Source organism: Schistocerca serialis, chromosome 6, assembly GCF_023864345.2.
Source record: "Schistocerca serialis cubense isolate TAMUIC-IGC-003099 chromosome 6, iqSchSeri2.2, whole genome shotgun sequence".
NCBI classification, from domain to species: domain Eukaryota; kingdom Metazoa; phylum Arthropoda; class Insecta; order Orthoptera; family Acrididae; genus Schistocerca; species Schistocerca serialis.
Window position 1 is genome coordinate 464,032,715 of NC_064643.1, and position 18,452 is coordinate 464,051,166.

The window sequence follows — 18,452 nt, forward strand, 5'->3', positions numbered from 1 at the left end:
GTCAGCCCCACATAATGCCACCCCAAAACTGCAGGGAACTTCCACCTTGCTGCACTCGCTGGACAATGTGTCTAACGCATTCAGCCTGACCGGGTGGCCTCCAAACACATCTCTGATGATTGTCTGGTTGAAGGCACATGTGACAGTCATCAGTGAAGAGAACATGATGCCAATCCTGAGCAGTTCATTCCACATGTTGTTGGGCCCATCTGTACCATGCTGCATCGTGCCACGGTTGCAAAGATGGACCTTGCCGTGGACGTCGGGATTGAATTTGTGCATCATGCAGCCTATTGCTCACAGTTTGAGTCATAACATGACATGCAGTGGCTGCACAAAAAGCATTATTCAACACGGTGGCATTGCTGTCAGGGTTCCTCCGAGCTATAATACGCAGGTAGCAGTCATCCACTTCAGTAGTGTCCCTTGCGTGGCCTGAGCGAGTCATGTCAGCAATAGTTCCTTTCTCTCTGTATCTCCTCTACATCCAAACAAAACAATTTGATTCACTCCGAGATGCCTGGACACTTCCCTTGTTGAGAGCCCTTCCTGGCACAAAGTAACAATGTGGACACAATCGAAGCACGGTATTTACCATCTAGGCATGGTTGAACTACAGACAACAGGAGCTGTGTACCCCTTCTTCATGGAATGATGGGTCGTGATTGGCTATCAGACCCCCTCAGTCTAATAGGTGCTGCTCATGCATGGTTGTTTACATCTTTGGGTGAGTTTACTGATATCTCTGAACAGTAAAAGGGACTGTGTCTGTGATACAATATCCACAGTCAATGTCTATTTTCAGGAGTTCTGCGCACCGTGGTGACACAAAACTTTTTTTGATGTGTGTAGATTTAATATTGGACAGTTCTGATAAAGGATACCTTGAATTCTCCATAACCAGAGATCAATGGGCTAGATGGAAAATTAATTTTCAGACAGTCTATGCATCTCTCTCTAGGGTTCAGAGTGAAGTTCAAAAGTCTATAAAAGGTTGCTAGTATATGTCAGGCAGCTAATTAAAAGTCCTCAAATATTCAGAGACAAAATAAAAGAATACAGAATATCTCATTAGTCACTCCTCCTACAATTTATCAGACTATTTGGACCAAGGGATGTGTATTTTATATCACTGTAATATTTATATTAGATCTTGATTTTGCCACAATTGTAATTTTTAACTGTCAAACACTTCAAAGATGATTTTATTTCATAGATGAAAATATAGTTGCAATGTTACAGCATAGTGCGTAAACAGAGACTCAACATTCAGTAAACATAACAGAACAAATTGTCAATTAGTCATATAATAAAGTTCAGAAGTGGGCTATGAACAGAAGTGATCATGTGGCTTTAAAATGTTTGGCTCAATAATTTGTTCCATTTAAAAAACAAAAAATGGAACACTTGAGGAAGACTCTTAGTCTGTTCCTGAATCTTTCTTAAATAAGTGGGATCCTGTCAGACTGGATTAATAGCAGACATCAAGTAATGAGCACTGACAGAGACAAGTGGACATTAGGTTTCAATGACAGTATCAGTAGTCAAAATCTGTTGTGAAAAGGTACTTGTGAAATATCAAGGACCAATTTCCCATAAACAGCATAGTAATAATTACAGTAATAATGGAAAATCTTTTTATTAATGATAGCACTTACAGAGAGTTATGGGAAAGAGTTTTTACATTATTGTATTCAGGAGTGATACAGGAATGACTGCCTATAACATTACTGTATTAAAACTTCACTGCCATATACATCAAGTGACTTTCAGTGTCTTGAATAAACCTATTGTTGGGCATAGATAAATTTAATGAGCATCTTGTGAAATGTGTCATTCTCTCTACATATGATCTCTAATTTTGCAAATTCACTGTGTTAGGGAGCCAATGGGTGCCTCAGATACAGCCATGAATTGTTATGTCATAGAACAGAAAAGAGCCTGTTCTTGAGAAATTTTCCTACTGTAATACTTTGCAGCTTGCCACTCTAAACAATAGGGTTGAGTTAAGCTGCACTTTGTTATTGTGAGACTTTCCACAAAACCACAGAAGATAGACAGTTGTGGTTTGTATGTGTTATACTTTACTCTGAAAATGGTATCCTGTTCAAACACTGACTGACAGGTGAAGGACGTCATCAAGTTTCCCAGGACCTGAGACACTTGAGAAGGAGGTGTAAAGGGTTTCATGTTACAGTAAAATGGACCTGCTGTAAAGTTGCTGCCTTCTTGGAGATCAAGGGAAGCAGAGACAGAACATCTGAAAACATTCACAACCATTTCTCAGGAGAAATCCAACAGGGTATTTTCTGTGGGTAGAGGCTGATGCAGTGACAAGAACACCACTGGAACACAGCCTGAAGTTCATGTGTTTCGTGCTGGCTGCTGTCCAGGGATTTTTGAAATCAAAATCAAAAAGGTTGGTATCCTATAACCATGACTGGAAGGATGGAGGAATTGAATGAATCATTCATTGGGAGACATAGCAAAACAACACAATATGATCAGAAATTCAGCATCCTGAAGCATAAGAGTAGGGAAAGAAGAACAAAACTTCTGAACAGAAGCTTTCAGAGGGATATTTGTGGAAGATTTTCATTGCAAGTCATGTTTAAGTGATGTACATGTTGTTTCTCGTAGAACTTGGAATTCTGGAGAGATGTCATTTCATTTCCCACTCTGTTTTCAGACATTGAATCTGATTCCTGTATTCATCCTGGGGTATATTGGCTTTTTATGAGATCATTAGTTCCCTTTCTGTGTTAGTTAGTTTTCTTTTCTGTCCAATGATTGGATGCATGAACATTTGACTGAGTTCATGCTGTCTGGCTTACATCACCAAATACAACTTGAATACTGCCTCTGAAGTCTAACTGCAGCAGTCAAAAGACACTGCCTGCACATCAGGCATCAGGAGACCGTGAGTGACTGCTGCAGCCCAGACATTTGCACTATGCCAACTTTCAGTGGTGCTTTTACTTGGTGAGTAATTAAGAAGGAAGCCGTGGACAGGATGTGAGTCATGCTGCTCTGAGCATCACCGATAAAGATGCAGATACAAAGAAATTCAGAGATAACCATTACTGGCTAACAAACAATGGCTTTGTCACACCACACCTGCTTGCCTGGAGATCAGTATGTCGCACTGACACCACAGTAGGTGCCTATGCTTTCATACACCACTGACTCCACCATGTGGTTAGGTAAAATGGTTAACAACCCAACATACCCAATACTGAGTTGTCTCTATGGGCAGTCAAATAGGAGTTGAGAAATTTTTATTTATAATTTATGTAGTACAATAAATGTGATTATATTTATACATTACATTTGTTAGGTAATGCAGGCTACCAGATTTCAGTTATCATGGTAAGATCATACACTTAACTTAGGACATGTTGAGGGAGGACTCAACAGAGAACATTAAATTTTACCTTTTATTATTTTTAATATGTGCCAAATAACTTACAGATAAAGACAAAGGCAAAATTTCAAACTATTTTCAAATAAAATTAGAATGCACTATATGAAATTAGGACCATAAAATAAAGTATATATGAGCGCACATTCTCTCTCACCTTCCCCTTGCAATCTGCACCACGTGGAACTCCACTTACGTAGAATACTTCATTTGTATCAGCATAGAATTTTCCTGTTCCCAGTGAATAACCTTAAAAATGTACAATGCTATTAGAAACTGTTGAAAATCAGTCACAGAGAGATTATACTAACTCTGTTTTTACTCACCAAAATACGAATCTTCTTTTAGTGATGGAGTATGCCGTGGATTTGGAACTGCCACTTTGGTGTATTTAGATTTGTCACTTTCCTCTGTTCTGAATATGATAGCAGATCCTTGAAACACATCAAATATAAATGTTGAAGCTAATAATTATTGTAATATGGTGTTTTGTACTGCATTGTACTTATTTGTTTCCTCACAGAAGGTACAGGATGTGGAACAGACATTGGGTCTCTCTCTGCCTTATGGGACTTTTAATCAGTTCCTTCGTTAGCAAAGAGATACGGTACAAGTAATAAGATAAATTAAAGCAAAGATGAGTAGCTGATAAATAAAAGTAAATGTAGTCCCAACCCCCGAAGCATTGAAAAACCAAGATGCTGAAAAGGCATCAGAAGCTACAACAGTCGATCAAGCAAGATTATAGTATTAGTTTACCGGTATTTTTTCTATTTTTTGCACATTCTATGAGTCATATTTGTGGCAGTTCAACATGATATGAAGCATTTCATTATGTTCACAAGGAAGATACGTTTTATTAGTGAAAACATGGTTACCTGTTGGCAGTTTACATAACTGGATTATTTTGTTTAGGTCTACAACAAAATTTGATAAATTTAACCCCATTACATCTACATTTTCTGTTAAAAAATTCATTTATGGAATAGAGAGAGTTGTCAAATGTAAATTATTCCTATGTGTTTTTAAGCATTTTATTTATTATCTTTCAGCACCTTTAATTCAGGAAAGAGGTGGTCAAATATTTTTATCGGTGCATACTTTGCTTCTTTCTGTGCAACAGTATGATCAAGTTGTGGATAGTGGACGTTATTTTTATTCCTAGTGTTATAGTTATGAACACTACTATAGTTACGAACACTACTATTATTCTGAAATAATGTCTGTTGCTCCACAACAAACTTCGTAAGAGAATAAATGTAGTGTGACATTTATGCCTAATTTTCTTTAAATATTTGCCTGTATGAAATTCTTAGAGGGACATCAGGTATTTATTCTTACAGCAAGTTTCATTGAATGGAAGTATATAAAGTAAGCTAATATGCAGACTCTGTCACTAATAGTTAAACTATGGGAATCAATACTTGCATGAAATCACAGAATACAGATGAAGATAAGAGATACAGAAAACATTGATAGGGGTGAATGAAGAGAGGGGTAACGCTAGATGAAAGGGGGAAATAAAATCAAAAGTCATGAAAACTACAACAATTAAAAATAAGTATGAAATACTGATGAAAGTAAAAATATTTAGCTGTACAAACATAAGGTGCATGGAAACAGAGAAAATAGGAGGATGTAAAGATAATTCAGAATGTATGAATGAGAAGCAAAAAAAGTTACATAAGATAACAGAGAGGAGTAAAAAAGGAAGAAGGCAGTAGAGCTGTAAAGAGAGAAGAAAGTAGTATATATTGAGTGGTGCTTCATTAAGAGATCCAGCTAAAGAGTTAAAAATTATTGTTGTTGAAATGCAATTTGTGGCACAAATATTCATTCCCCTCTATTACATTCCAGTAAATACTCATTGGTGGGATGTTTGTGATGTTTGATACTGATGGGATAATGTTAAACTATGAATGTGGTGTGTTCATGCCAATAGAATGTTAAGTAAGAGTGGCTGTTCAGTTGGCTCGCCACATATCTTGCTTCTTGATTATGTATGTTTGTTTTGAAATTCAACATTTATTTCTTACTTTTAATGCACCATTATGCTTTAGGATTGTACATTCTGTGTCAGTACACAACTAAATGGAAACAGGGAACTTAATAATTAATATGAGGCTGAACATTTCAAGTAACTCTAAAGGAAACAGTGCCACAAGTGAAACTTTGATTATAAAAGCTAGAAAGTCTTGATAGACTTGAGCAATCATGATACACTTATAAAATGACATATTGTCTACAGTTATAATTCATTCTGGCAGACCGTCATCATCAGATCCTCAAAAAAAGAACTGAGCAATACAAGGTAACATGCCAATTCTTGTACTGCATATCCCAATGCACAAGTACTATGTGGATAAATAAAGAGTGATCCAGGCACCTCTTTCCTCACATACATGTCAAACTTATGTTCTTAGCTAAGTCATAACTTTACTAACTAAGATTTGCATTCATCATTTCAGACAGACATTCAATCTGTGTACTGTGCATAATATTTGTATGAGATAAAAGATGAAACTCAGAAAAAGAATGACCAACTGTAATTTGTATAAAGTATCAGGATAAAACTCTTAGAATTGTCTGTTGTACATAGGATGGTTCATATAGCTGAGAACTGATGTGAAAGGACATGGCTTGTCAGCATGGTTCAATACCAAATAGTTTGTAATGTAATGCCACTAAACAATCGAATTTTCATATAAACAGGCTTACACCTCTTTTATTTAACTGTATGTATTATTACTATTTTTAAATGCTGAAATTAAAAAGAATTGTCATTTAATATATAGCAACTAAACACAGTCATTCATCATACAACCCGTCTTGTCATCTTCAACACATTTTTGGTAACTATTTGCTGGTAACATGAACTCACATGAAGACACAGTGGAAAAGCTAGTGCATGGATAGCTTAATGGCTGTTCATAATATTACACTGGCTCAAAATGTATGACACTGCTCACTGTACTAAGGAAATTTTTATCATAATGTATTAGTGCATAACTGTTTTTAGATTTTGAGCTTTCCTCATGTTGTGACAAGAGTAATCAAAACTGCTCAACTCAGAATCAATGAGTGAGAAATTTACTATAGATGTGTTCTTCAACTGTAACACAAGCCAAAACTAATCAAGCCTCTGCGCAATCTCACAAAAAAATATGTGCAGAAAGATGTCAATGAATGAAAGAAATGAGTGTAGGTATATGTGGACTGAGGTGGGTCCTACTTTGAAAGTAAGTGCCATTAACTGAACATATTTAGTAAGTATCCAGATTTGCATCAGTTTTGCTTCTTTCTGTCAGTCTCTTAAAATATTTCCTTGAGAAGCAGAGTTGAAAAATTTTGATGAAACTTACACAGTGTAATTAACTAAGTGAGGTCAAAAACCAGTTGTGAATGAATATTGCCCTGTTAGTGTGAGCAGTCACAATGCATTTGTGTTTATATGGTATGTAATTAAGATATATGCACCTAAAGAGGTAACAGAAATTTTATTTCTTTTCTAATCAACATCAATTTCATGAACCTACTTCTCTGAAAGCAATGATTTTTCATGATTGGTAACAAGGATCATTTGATATCTAGATGCTGGCACAACAAAAATGAAACTTTTGGAAGTTTCTTTAAACACTTGACAGCAGTAACATAATGCACACATTTCGATGTGAATATTACTTTACTTGATTAAATGGAGAAGAACTCTGCAGTGCTTACCTTTCCAGACATATATACCAGGTGCACCAATTATAATTTCAGTATCATTCTGAAAAAGAAAGTAATACATAAAAAAAAAAGATTTTTAATGTCATTTGTTTGCTTTATTTTAAATTGTGATTGTGAAATATGTTTAGTTGAGTTAATTAAATGAAAAGATTTGCACTTCGATATGCCTCTTAAATAAAAATGACATTTACAAAGACAATTCATACACACTGTGTCATGAAAAGTATAATGTTTATAATGTGCCACTTAGTCTGTTGAATAGAATGCAAATAATCTGGTGCAATGTCCTATTTCTCATTTGAAAGTATCTTTCATTGTGTTATTTTAAGTGTTTACGGGAATTAAATTTCAGTTTTCATTGAAGTATTATGTTGTTCAACCAGTACAACAATTCAGATACAAAATGAGTTTGTCATATTCACTGATGCATTTCCTATAAGTCCTCCTGCATATATCACCAACAATATCCTGCACTCTTTAATGTGCTGCTGTTGGGAGATTTATCTATAAGCAACCTTCTTTCCTCTCTGAGTGCTGCAGAAGATGGTTATGAAATTTTGCACACCAACAGAATTTGAGCTGACTAACACTTTGGTGACCAAGCCTGACAGTAGCTCAGGGCACAAAACTGTCTTCAAATGACTGCACCCAAGTACATCTCAGGCTGTGATTTTCATGATGTGTGAGCTACTTACCACTTGAAAACAGAGCTAGTTTTGTATGGGAGCAATATACAGACACCATATTATCTACCCCTTGACAGATTCTGCATTCTCTTGAAAATTTCTAGCATTATTTCGAATGTCAAATGTAAGAACATTGAGCCATTGTGTGCTCTTGTTGGCATGAGTTTCATGTGTGAATTTTGTATTTTGTTATATTTCTGCTAAATATGCCATGCTTGCTGGGTGAACAAGAATGTTTGAAAGCTCAGGATGAAGAATTCAATGATTCTACAAAGGGGGGAGAAATAAATATCTGAGTGAGAACAATCTGAAGAAGATTAATGTTTCGGTAATATACAGTCAGCTACAATTTTTCTTTGCTAATGTTGTTGCTACAAATGCTGCTGCTGAAGTTACAGTTTAGTTCTGTTTCATTTGTCCTAATTTCATCTTTTTTACAAATGAATCTCATGGTGAAGCAGTACCGAACATGGGTTTTCAAAATTTGTTTGTTGAAGTCAAGACAATTTAGTGGCAAAACAAACAGCAAAGAAATGAGCTGATATTACCCTGATTGCAATGTATCTCTCTGCATACAAGAATGCTACAAACATTTCTGAATAAAAACCATTTAGGTGCCAAATTATTCAAGAACTCACCTCATACTTTTTTTTGGAGGATAATTATACTTTCCACCATAATTATTGTAAAAATTTGTAATCCATAAAAGAACTAAAATAAATATAAAAAATAAATCTTGAAGATTGGCCTTTTTTAAATGTATATTAACCCTTTAAATATAATAGAGGGAAACATTCCACGTGGGCAAAATATATCTAAAAACAAAGATGATGTGACTTACCAAACAAAAGTGCTGGCAGGTTGATAGACACACAAACAAACACAAACATACACACAAAATTCAAGCTTTCGCAACCAACGGTTGCTTCATCAGGAAAGAGGGAAGGAGAGGGAAAGACAAAAGGATGTGGGTTTTAAGGGAGAGGGTAAGGAGGCATTCCAATCCCGGGAGCAGAAAGACTTACCTTAGGGGGAAAAAAGGACAGGTATACACTCGCACACACACACATATCCATCCGCACATACACAGACACAAGCAGACATTTGTAAGGGCAAAGAGTTTGGGCCAAACTCTTTGCCTTTACAAATGTCTGCTTGTGTCTGTGTATGTGTGGATGGATATGTGTGTGTGTGTGTGTGTGTGTGTGTGTGTGTGTGTGTGAGTGTATACCTGTCCTTTTTTCCCCCTAAGGTAAGTCTTTCCGCTCCCGGGATTGGAATGCCTCCTTACCCTCTCCCTTAAAACGCACATCCTTTTGTCTTTCCCTCTCCTTCCCTCTTTCCAGATGAAGCAACTGTTGGTTGCGAAAGCTTGAATTTTGTGTGTATGTTTGTGTTTGTTTGTGTGTCTATCGACCTGCCAGCACTTTTGTTTGGTAAGTCACATCATCTTTGTTTTTAGATATATTAACCCTTTAAGATATATCAGACACAAATGTGTCATAAGCATTTTAAATCATGTATAAATTGCTGAGCTTTTGGGCCTAGAATGTTTCTAAGTGGCTGGACCACAAAGTGCGGACACTGTGTTGAATGCCATAACATTAGTATGCTTTTCTAACCTCAGGTTTGAATGTTGATACTTATCAAGTCAGCCAAACACCACTATCAACTTTTCACCTCTGAATGCTTTATTCACTTTTTATATTACGAAATGTTTCTCTTTAATGATATGTGTAACAAACTGCTAGCAGTTCTAGCATTTAGCATATGTTCGCTCTCTATTGTCTTACAGAACATTCAAATGGCTTGTGATCTACACTAGTATGACACAAACTTTACAAACAATTTTCACTGAGACTCTGCAGATTTCACTAGATATGAAAGTGACTTGCACTATCAAATCCACTACACTATGATCACTGTAAGTCATTAAATTAAAAATTTCAGTACATATTAATTCCAGATTGCCTTTTTCAGTATTTAGTCGTTACTTTCTATATAGTCTTTCACTTCTTTTTCATATGGTCTGCCTTACTACACAGGTGTTACATTTTCAGTAAACATTATTCAGTAGATCTTTAACAGACTAAGCCATCTTATAACACTATTTTGTAACTTGTAACACACTGTTTCTGTGTAGATCCACTATTCCAACACCTCATATGTATAGTTTAATGATGTTTCACAGAAGCATTCCTGTGAAACTTGCAGTAATAGCTCTCCTGGAAGAAAGAAAACTGAGAAACGTGGCTTAGCTACAACCTGGAGGATGTTTATTGAATGAAATTTTCACTCTGCAGTGGAGTGTGCATTGAGATAAAACTTTCTGGCTGATTAAAACTTAGACTGGACTGAGACCTGAACTCAAGACCTTTGAATTTCACTGATAAGTGCTCTACTGACTGAGCTGCCTGAACATGACTCACGACCCATCCCCACAGCTTTACTTCCTCTAGTACCCATTCCTTCATTCTAGAAATTCATAGATGGTGGTGGCACCTGCCAAATGTAGTGTGTTTGTGGTAGTAATTCAGTGCTGCCTTCATGTTAGTTGTTACTGTGGAAAGATGTATTTCTGTCTAGTGATATAGGATTTTTTAATAAAGGAAAAGTAAATCGAAACAGTTGCTGGTTACTGACTCAACTACAAAAATATTATATTTCACAGAGCTGAGTGAAATTTAAATATTTTCTTAGTTGTACATTTTCCATTTGAAATTTTACTGCACAGTGAAATACATTGACTGTTGTAATTCTTCATGCTTTCCCGGCGATCTGTTGACATCTTGGATATTCGGGAATCCAGCCGGATGTTCGCGTCGTTCTCGCACGATATTTCAACAGCGTGCCTCGCTGTCTTCTTCAGGTGCTACCTGAAGAAGACAGCGAGGCACATTGACTGTTGTTCCAACAAAATACCTCTAGATTTTCCAAGTATATGTTTTGTTCACAAATGTGATATTTCTTATTTCACAAATTTTTGAATGGTTAATCTTGTAGTAGGAAATGGTTGTCTTTACTCATCCATTCTTTGCATTATGTCCACAATTTTACAATGAAGAGTCAACGTGTTTATTCACTAAAACAATTATGTACCAAAGAGATAGTCAGAATCTTCAAAGATGTAAAATGGTGTAAAATATAACTTGATCGAACAAATACAACCATGCATTCAGCAAAAAAGCTGCTCCCTTTCAATTTAACTAATTAGCTCTTGTTTATCTACATTTGCTCATTTACTTTAACACAAATTCTTAATAACTATCAAAGGACAGCAGTTACTGATATACTGTAAGATTAGAGGCATTTACACAGTGATTGTTGTTGCTTTTGAAACTAGTAACAGTAATTTTCAATTCATGTATCTGTAGTGCAGACAGGCTGATTCAGCAGCCCCCACCAATCTCATTTTATGCAACCTGCTATGTTATATCTAGCTTTCAAGTCCACATGAGAGATTTTCATATTCTCTTGCTCACTACACCCAAACTAGTAGTTCCTTGAAAAAAAGTATGAATAGGATCATTTTTAGGAAATTTAATGTAGTTAAATTTTGTTCTGAGATACGTTTTCATTGTACCCCATTGTTTTATAATTATTCAAGAAAAACAGTTAAAAAGACCTTCAAATGCACCCCCACTCCCACACTTACCCTCCAATTGTCAGGATTCCTAGTATGTTGTTCATGGTATCCCTCCTACCTATGTAAAAATGTTGTAGCTGCACAAATTATTTCCCACATCTGACCTTTTTTGGTAATCATTGAATGGTCTTATTATGTCTCTAGCTTAACTGAGCACTTACAAATTGTAAAACTGATGTCTCTGAAAATTTCCCCTAAAATTTTGGGAATTTTAACAGCATAAAATAAAAAATTACATTGTTGTATTCATCAGGTCTTCAGAATACAAAACTATTGTGCTTGTAAGAATTAAGTCTGGATCAAATTGTCAACATGATTAGTCTTAGTCTAAGATTTATGAAAGTCAATTTGCTTTCGTTACCCTCATGGGCACATTTAAATTAATAATGTTGATGGAATAGATGACTATGTTAACATTGTAATAGCCCAGCCAATAGAGATAAAAAAGGTCAAAAATCAGGAATAATTTGTTACTCAGAAATTTTAGCACTGTGGTAGGAGGGAGTGCCTTGAACAACATACTGGAAATCCTGACTGGTGATGGATGAGTGTGGAGATGGAGGTGTCTTAGAAGATCACTTTTGTATGTTTTCCTGTATAACTTGAAAACTGCGGCCTCCAGCAAAAATGTATCCCAGTATAAATTTTAACTACTTTAAATTTCCTATGAAGAGATCCTGTTCTTTTTTTTCTGTAGGACTAATGGTTCACATGTAGCTAGCAGAAAAATATGAAAATCTCATGTTTCATTTTTGAAGGCCAGATATAAGAGTGTGGGTTGCATAAAATGACATTGATAGGGGCAACTGAATCACTCTGTATATGATTTAAACTTTCTACTGGACTGGCAGGGATTCCCTACAGACAGCTTGTAGAAGACTTTTGCACAAGGTTATATAGCTCTATTCTGAACCCTAGCGAAGGCAGAGTCTTCGTGAATAATATTTTTGAGTGGTGTGTTGCGTATTTCTAAACTGCAGTTAATCTGAAATTCATTTAAATAGCTAGTAAAGGGTACATGTATAGAAAGTCAATGCAATAATTCTCAGATTTATGAAGAGACTTCTGCAATATGTGCAGCTATTATCTTTGCACAATATTTTTAATTCTTGATTTGGCAAAATGGTACTTTATTGACTACATCACCAAAGTAAATGTTCTGCAGACCAACAAGAAGTTGAAATATGCACAACAAAGTAACATTTTTTTTCAGCAGGACAGTACAGTGAATAATACTTCATAGTGTAAATGAAACTAAACTGATTTAGAAAAGAAAAGCTATGAAAATTCACTAAGTGCCATACTTTTTGGATTGCAAAGTGATAGCTTCTATGGTGTTTTATTTTGATTACATGTAATATGAGGGATTCTTGTGTCAGTATAGTGATATGATGCTGTTTCAGAATAAAAGTGTACTGTACTATGTCTGTTTATCTCAATGATACAGGTTTGAATTATACAGTACTTTGGCTTGAGAACAAGATGCAAATGAAAAAAAGAATAAATTATTTACAATAACTGAACCAGAAAGTTATTTGGAACCCATTTAACATATTGTACCATGAAAAAATTTGTTAACTTGTTTTTTGCAGACTGATAAATCAATTTTTGAACTTACTTTTGCAAACTGAACTGCCAGTCCAGCTTGTCCATAGCTGTAATAGTATTTTATAGCCTTCTCACCATTTTCTATTTCTTCATAACCTTGATCCCCTGCAAACAAAATAGGAAATCTCCATAAACAATTTATTGTGTGTTCATTTAAGCTAATTACTAAGTAATTCAGTAATTGGGTCAGAAAATATTGATATAATTAAGTTTTGATAGATTCCTTTAATTGTGGTTTTAACTAAGAAAACCAAATAATGGTTTGCTGTTACTTTAGCAGTGCTATAAAAATTGCCCTAGTGATTTCTTATCAGATAACATATGTTATATACGGTAATAGATATTTTCATTTTTTTTTTTTAATATGCTGGAGGTCTCGGCGAAATGTGTGAAGAAATATGATACCAGGGGACATATTTTCAGTGTTCAAACTTGTGGTGACGCTGTCATTTCATCAACTGCAGATGAAGTGTTCATGATATTCTTAATACTAATCATTGACTCTTTGTGATAGTTGTTTGAGTGTGTTATTAATCTTATTTAATACATTCCATATTTCTGAAGCTCATCCTTTGCTATTAAGTGAGGGCAAATCAAAAGTACCATAGGTTCTCTGCTTAGCACTTAGAAGCAGAGGATAAATCTGTTAGCTGAAGCATCTTTCATACACTGTGTTAAAGTGCATAGCTTAAAAGTAATGTCAGTGCAACAGCAGGTACAAGATTTTTGAGAGATAATTGGAGGTACACATCAATTTATTTGCATTTTAAAGGTAAAAACAGAACCTCTTAACATACACAGAACAATGATATGTCTCTGTAGGGAGCAGAACTAACAGAGTGAAATTTACAGAGCATTAAATGATTGGGAGAAAACAGAAGGTGGTGTGGTGATTTATTGAGATGAAGTGCCCTGGTGTAAATCGAGTCGAAAATATACACATAAACAGGAGACTGATTTTGAGGTAAAGGTAATAAAAGTGTTGAGTCATTAACAGGCATGTGAACAAGGCTAAAAACTTCACCAGCTGTACCTGTAAATATCTCAACACTTTTACTATATGGCGGGTTGTTATATTTACTCCTTAATTATTTGCATTCTGCCATAACCTGCCACACCATATTTGTAAATAGTATAAGTTGAAGGTAACTTCATTTTTTTCACAAGGCTTTGCTTGGACCTATCTCCAAGTTTGTATTATGAAGTTTTGTTCTGAACAGTAAACATAAGACTATGGGAAATAGTCAAATTATTGATAAATGTTATAAGCTATTTTATTGACAACAATTCCATACATGCATATAGGTGTATAACAAAAGGAAGTGGTGCCAGCACATGGATAAATTAACCAAAAGCTCACTTCTGCCTGCTTTGCACTTAGAAATCTCTCTAACTGCATTGAATTGAGGATGAGATTGCTAGTATAAATTGCACACTTTCAATTTATGGCACATTCTTCTGGGGCAGTGATTCTAATGTCAAAAGGTAATACTTATCGAAAAGTACCCAGTAAGAATACTGCATAAAGTAATGAACCAAACACCTTGCAGAAACCTCTCCAGGGATATTAGGATTCTTACACTTACATGCCGAAACACTTATTCCATAACTTTATTTGTAGTTATTAATAAGAATGAAACCTTTATGAACTGAGAAATTTACAACCATTATTTGACAAGTAAACATAGCTTCCATATACATTATGCTTCTCCATTTATGGTTCAGAAAAGTGTTATACTTTCTGCTGAAAAGGTCTAACAAGTTGTTGGCAGACATCAGGCAGGGAGTTGGACATACGCAAATATTCAAAACTAATGTAATCAAGAACTTTATTAACCATTCCTTCTACAATTTATTGGAATGTCAGAGATGTAAATTCTAGCTAACAATAATATTCACATTACCCAGATATTAACCTGACTAAACAGGATGAGTCAGGTATGGAACATCTGCTGCACTCATGTTAGAATTTCAGCAGAGATATCTGAAAAGGCTGTTGTAATATGTCACTGCATATCACTGGATGTAGTTGGTATGTCCTTGTAGACAAAACCTTTCAGCTTCCCCCTCAGAAAAAAGTCTACAGGTGTAAAATGCAGGAAACAGATTGGTCAAGGTACAGGTCGTCTGCATCCTATCCAGTGATTTGGAGACAATTTGTGAAGACATGCTGTAGTACTTTGTGCACTATGAGCCAGACAGCCACCACGTTGGTATCACAGGTTTCTCCTAGCCTGCCGAGCGACGTCTTCTAGTACCCATGGAAGACTGTCTGCTAAGAGGCTACTGATGTATAATTCTTGCATCCATTCAGTGTTCTATGAAAATGGGCCTATGAGCTGATGTTTCACTATCCCACACTATATGTTTGCACTCCATGGACTCTGAAATTCTGCTAGAAAAAGTCAATGGAGATTGTCAACAGACCAATAATGCATGTTTTGGTGGTTTACCTGGCCATGATTGGTAAAACTGGCTTCATTACTAAACATGATACATGACTGATCTGGAGAAGTCTTAATGCCCATGAACAGAAGTTAACATGATTGTCATAATAGTTTCCATGTAGCTTTTATTGAAGAGAGGTATGATAGGGATGGAACCTATGTCAATGGAGAATGCCTGACTCATGCCACTTTCTCATGCAATTATGCAAGAGCTAAAGTGTGGATCAACTGCAACAGCAGCAAGAATATTACTGTCTCTGTCTTCTGTTGTCACTTCTTTCCTTCTGTTACACTGTTTAGGCGTTACAATACTTTCCACATAACTGATTGAACATGTTGATAAATAATTGCCAAGATGGTTGATGTCTATTGGGATATCTTGTACCATACGCCACACCTGAATGAACTGCATTCTTTCTACACTCTCCATACACCATGAACATGTTGGGTTTTTCTGCATTGGTCAGTCCTGTCATCCACTCACAACCTTAGGCTTGGACTGTCACACACTAACTGACAAGCAAGCTGCAATGCACTCAGGGAACACACAAGCACACTGTAAGCAAACATAACAACATCTTATGATGACACAAACAAATATAGGTATGGAAACTTTTCAAAATATGGTACCTCATAAATGACTTGCACTAGAATCTTGCACAAACACCACAGACATTCCAATTTACCCAACTTCTAGTCTGTTAATGTCAATAGGCACTGTTCCCTTTAAAAAAGTGTATGTTTGCACAAAAAATACTCTTTCTGAGCATTATTACAATCTCTTCACTGGATAACAATATGAGTCCCTCACTAGCAATCCATTCCTTGAAAACAGTACGTCAATACCATTTTCCATTTTCACAATATTTGTGGTGCAGGTTTTAAGTGATGTACACTGTATATAGAGAACTGACAGTACTCTGTGTAAAGTCAGACACATGCTTAGTCTGAAATACTCCTTAAAAACAGTGGCTCGGTAATGTAAGAGGATGAACAGTGGGATTTAGAAAGTAATTACTTTTATACTATTATATGAGAGTAAATTTATATGGTCTAGAACTCATATACTACTTTCAGTTATTGTTCTTTTATGTCCATTTTAATAATTCTCTTTTATTCCCTATGATAGTAGCTTCTGATATCCTTATGTTATTCTGCAACATGGAATTTAAAAAAAAATGTGTTTGGAATGGGAATACCCCAGACCACCAAATCTAAACAGTGTAGGAGATCTGCATGTGGCAGCAGGTCAAGATGACATCTGTCTTTTGTGATACTCATAAATGACCCTAAAAACTGGGGCACAGCAGGAGATATTAGTTATTATTAAAAAGCCATTCAGTAAAGATGACATTAAAGCAGGTAAACCTGGGTGTCACATTCTGCATAATACAAGAGAATAACTGTCCCTATGATAATGTCAGTTTGACTGTCACCTGCAGTGCACTCTGAGATACCTTTGCCCATCATCAAACATAAATTCTTGAAATCATGCTACTAGTCTAAATTACTTCATTTCTTCAATGAAATGGAAAACTCACTATAGATTGAATTTCAAAAATATTCAGTACATACGTTGAAAAATAGAGTTATGTCATCGAAACATAAGAATCTTCTTCAAACCATGTTTGTTTGTTAACTTCTAACAATTAATCTAAACTTTGTCCATACATACACAGCCAGCCGAAGTGGCCGTGCGGTTAAAGGCGCTGCAGTCTGGAACCGCAAGACCGCTACGGTCGCAGGTTCGAATCCTGCCTCGGGCATGGATGTTTGTGATGTCCTTAGGTTCGTTAGGTTTAACTAGTTCTAAGTTCTAGGGGACTAATGACCTCAGAAGTTGAGTCCCATAGTGCTCAGAGCCATACATACACACACACACGGTTAATTGTGCACATGCATCCACAAATATACGTGGGTTCTTAAATACATGTCATACAAACCATTGTAAATAGAGAACAAAAATGCATCTTGCTGTAAAATAAAGAAAATTATTAAAGAGAAAAATTGCTGAGATGAATAAGTCATATAAACAGAATTGGAAATCATCAGTAAGACTACAGAAACTTACTTCTCTGAATAAGTGGCATTATTTTCTGGACCTTTGAATCTGCTTGCTGTGTGTCTTTTAGAAAATAACAAATTCCATTGATGAGGTAGTAACCTGTATAGAACTGATTTATCCATCGGCTTCCACAAGCCTGTAAACAAAACAATAATTGCTATGTCTAAAACTGCATAATAGTATAAAATCTCTTAAAAAATTAGGCTTTTGTCATTTAGATCACAATATTTTATTTAGTAATATTGCGTACATCATATTTAATTGCTTAATTTGTATAAGTCTTAACAAAATTTTATCTGTAGGGCTTTTTTATCAACTAACATCTGTAACTGAAACTGTGCTGTGTAGTTTCAGTTTGTATCATTACAAATGACTAATATTTATCAAAAAGCAGCATAGCACATATTTGGTGTGCAACCTATCCAAACAGCAGCACACATTAGCATGCAGTTTCTGGGATTCAGGGAGATATGTCATCCCAGGACTGAGACCAACCAAAAATTAATAACAGAAGTTGGTGTCCCACATCCAGCTAGCTGAATTCTGAGCTGATACCTATGACCCTCCTCAGTTACATGATTCACATACATATGGAAAACATTCACACATTTTCACATGGGATAACACTAGGCATAGGATAACATGAGATGCAGACATACTGGTTACATAATTTCTGGGGAAGGGGAGGGGGATGGGTAGTGGTGGCAACAGGAAGTCCATCCTCCACCACTCACACTGCCAAATCCAGTATTAACACGCAGAACCTGTGAAGGTTTGGGGTAAAGATCAGGAAAAAGAAGAAGAAATATTTAACACTTGGTAGCATACTGCATTTTGTCAAGGTTCGAAA

General features: G+C 35.7%; 1 protein-coding gene across 2 annotated transcripts in view; it reads right to left on the bottom strand.

Annotated features, from left to right (window-relative positions):
* LOC126483652 (integrin alpha-PS4-like) overlaps positions 1-18,452 on the bottom strand; it is a 174,148-nt gene that overhangs the window by 71,180 nt on the left and 84,516 nt on the right. For both annotated transcript variants that reach the window (XM_050106715.1, XM_050106714.1), the window contains exons 4-8: positions 17,609-17,738; positions 13,101-13,195; positions 7,142-7,190; positions 3,748-3,855; positions 3,579-3,670 (exon numbers count right to left, since the gene is read on the bottom strand). In XM_050106715.1, coding sequence (XP_049962672.1) covers positions 3,579-3,670; positions 3,748-3,855; positions 7,142-7,190; positions 13,101-13,195; positions 17,609-17,738 — 474 coding nt within the window. The remainder of the gene's footprint in view (positions 1-3,578; positions 3,671-3,747; positions 3,856-7,141; positions 7,191-13,100; positions 13,196-17,608; positions 17,739-18,452) is intronic.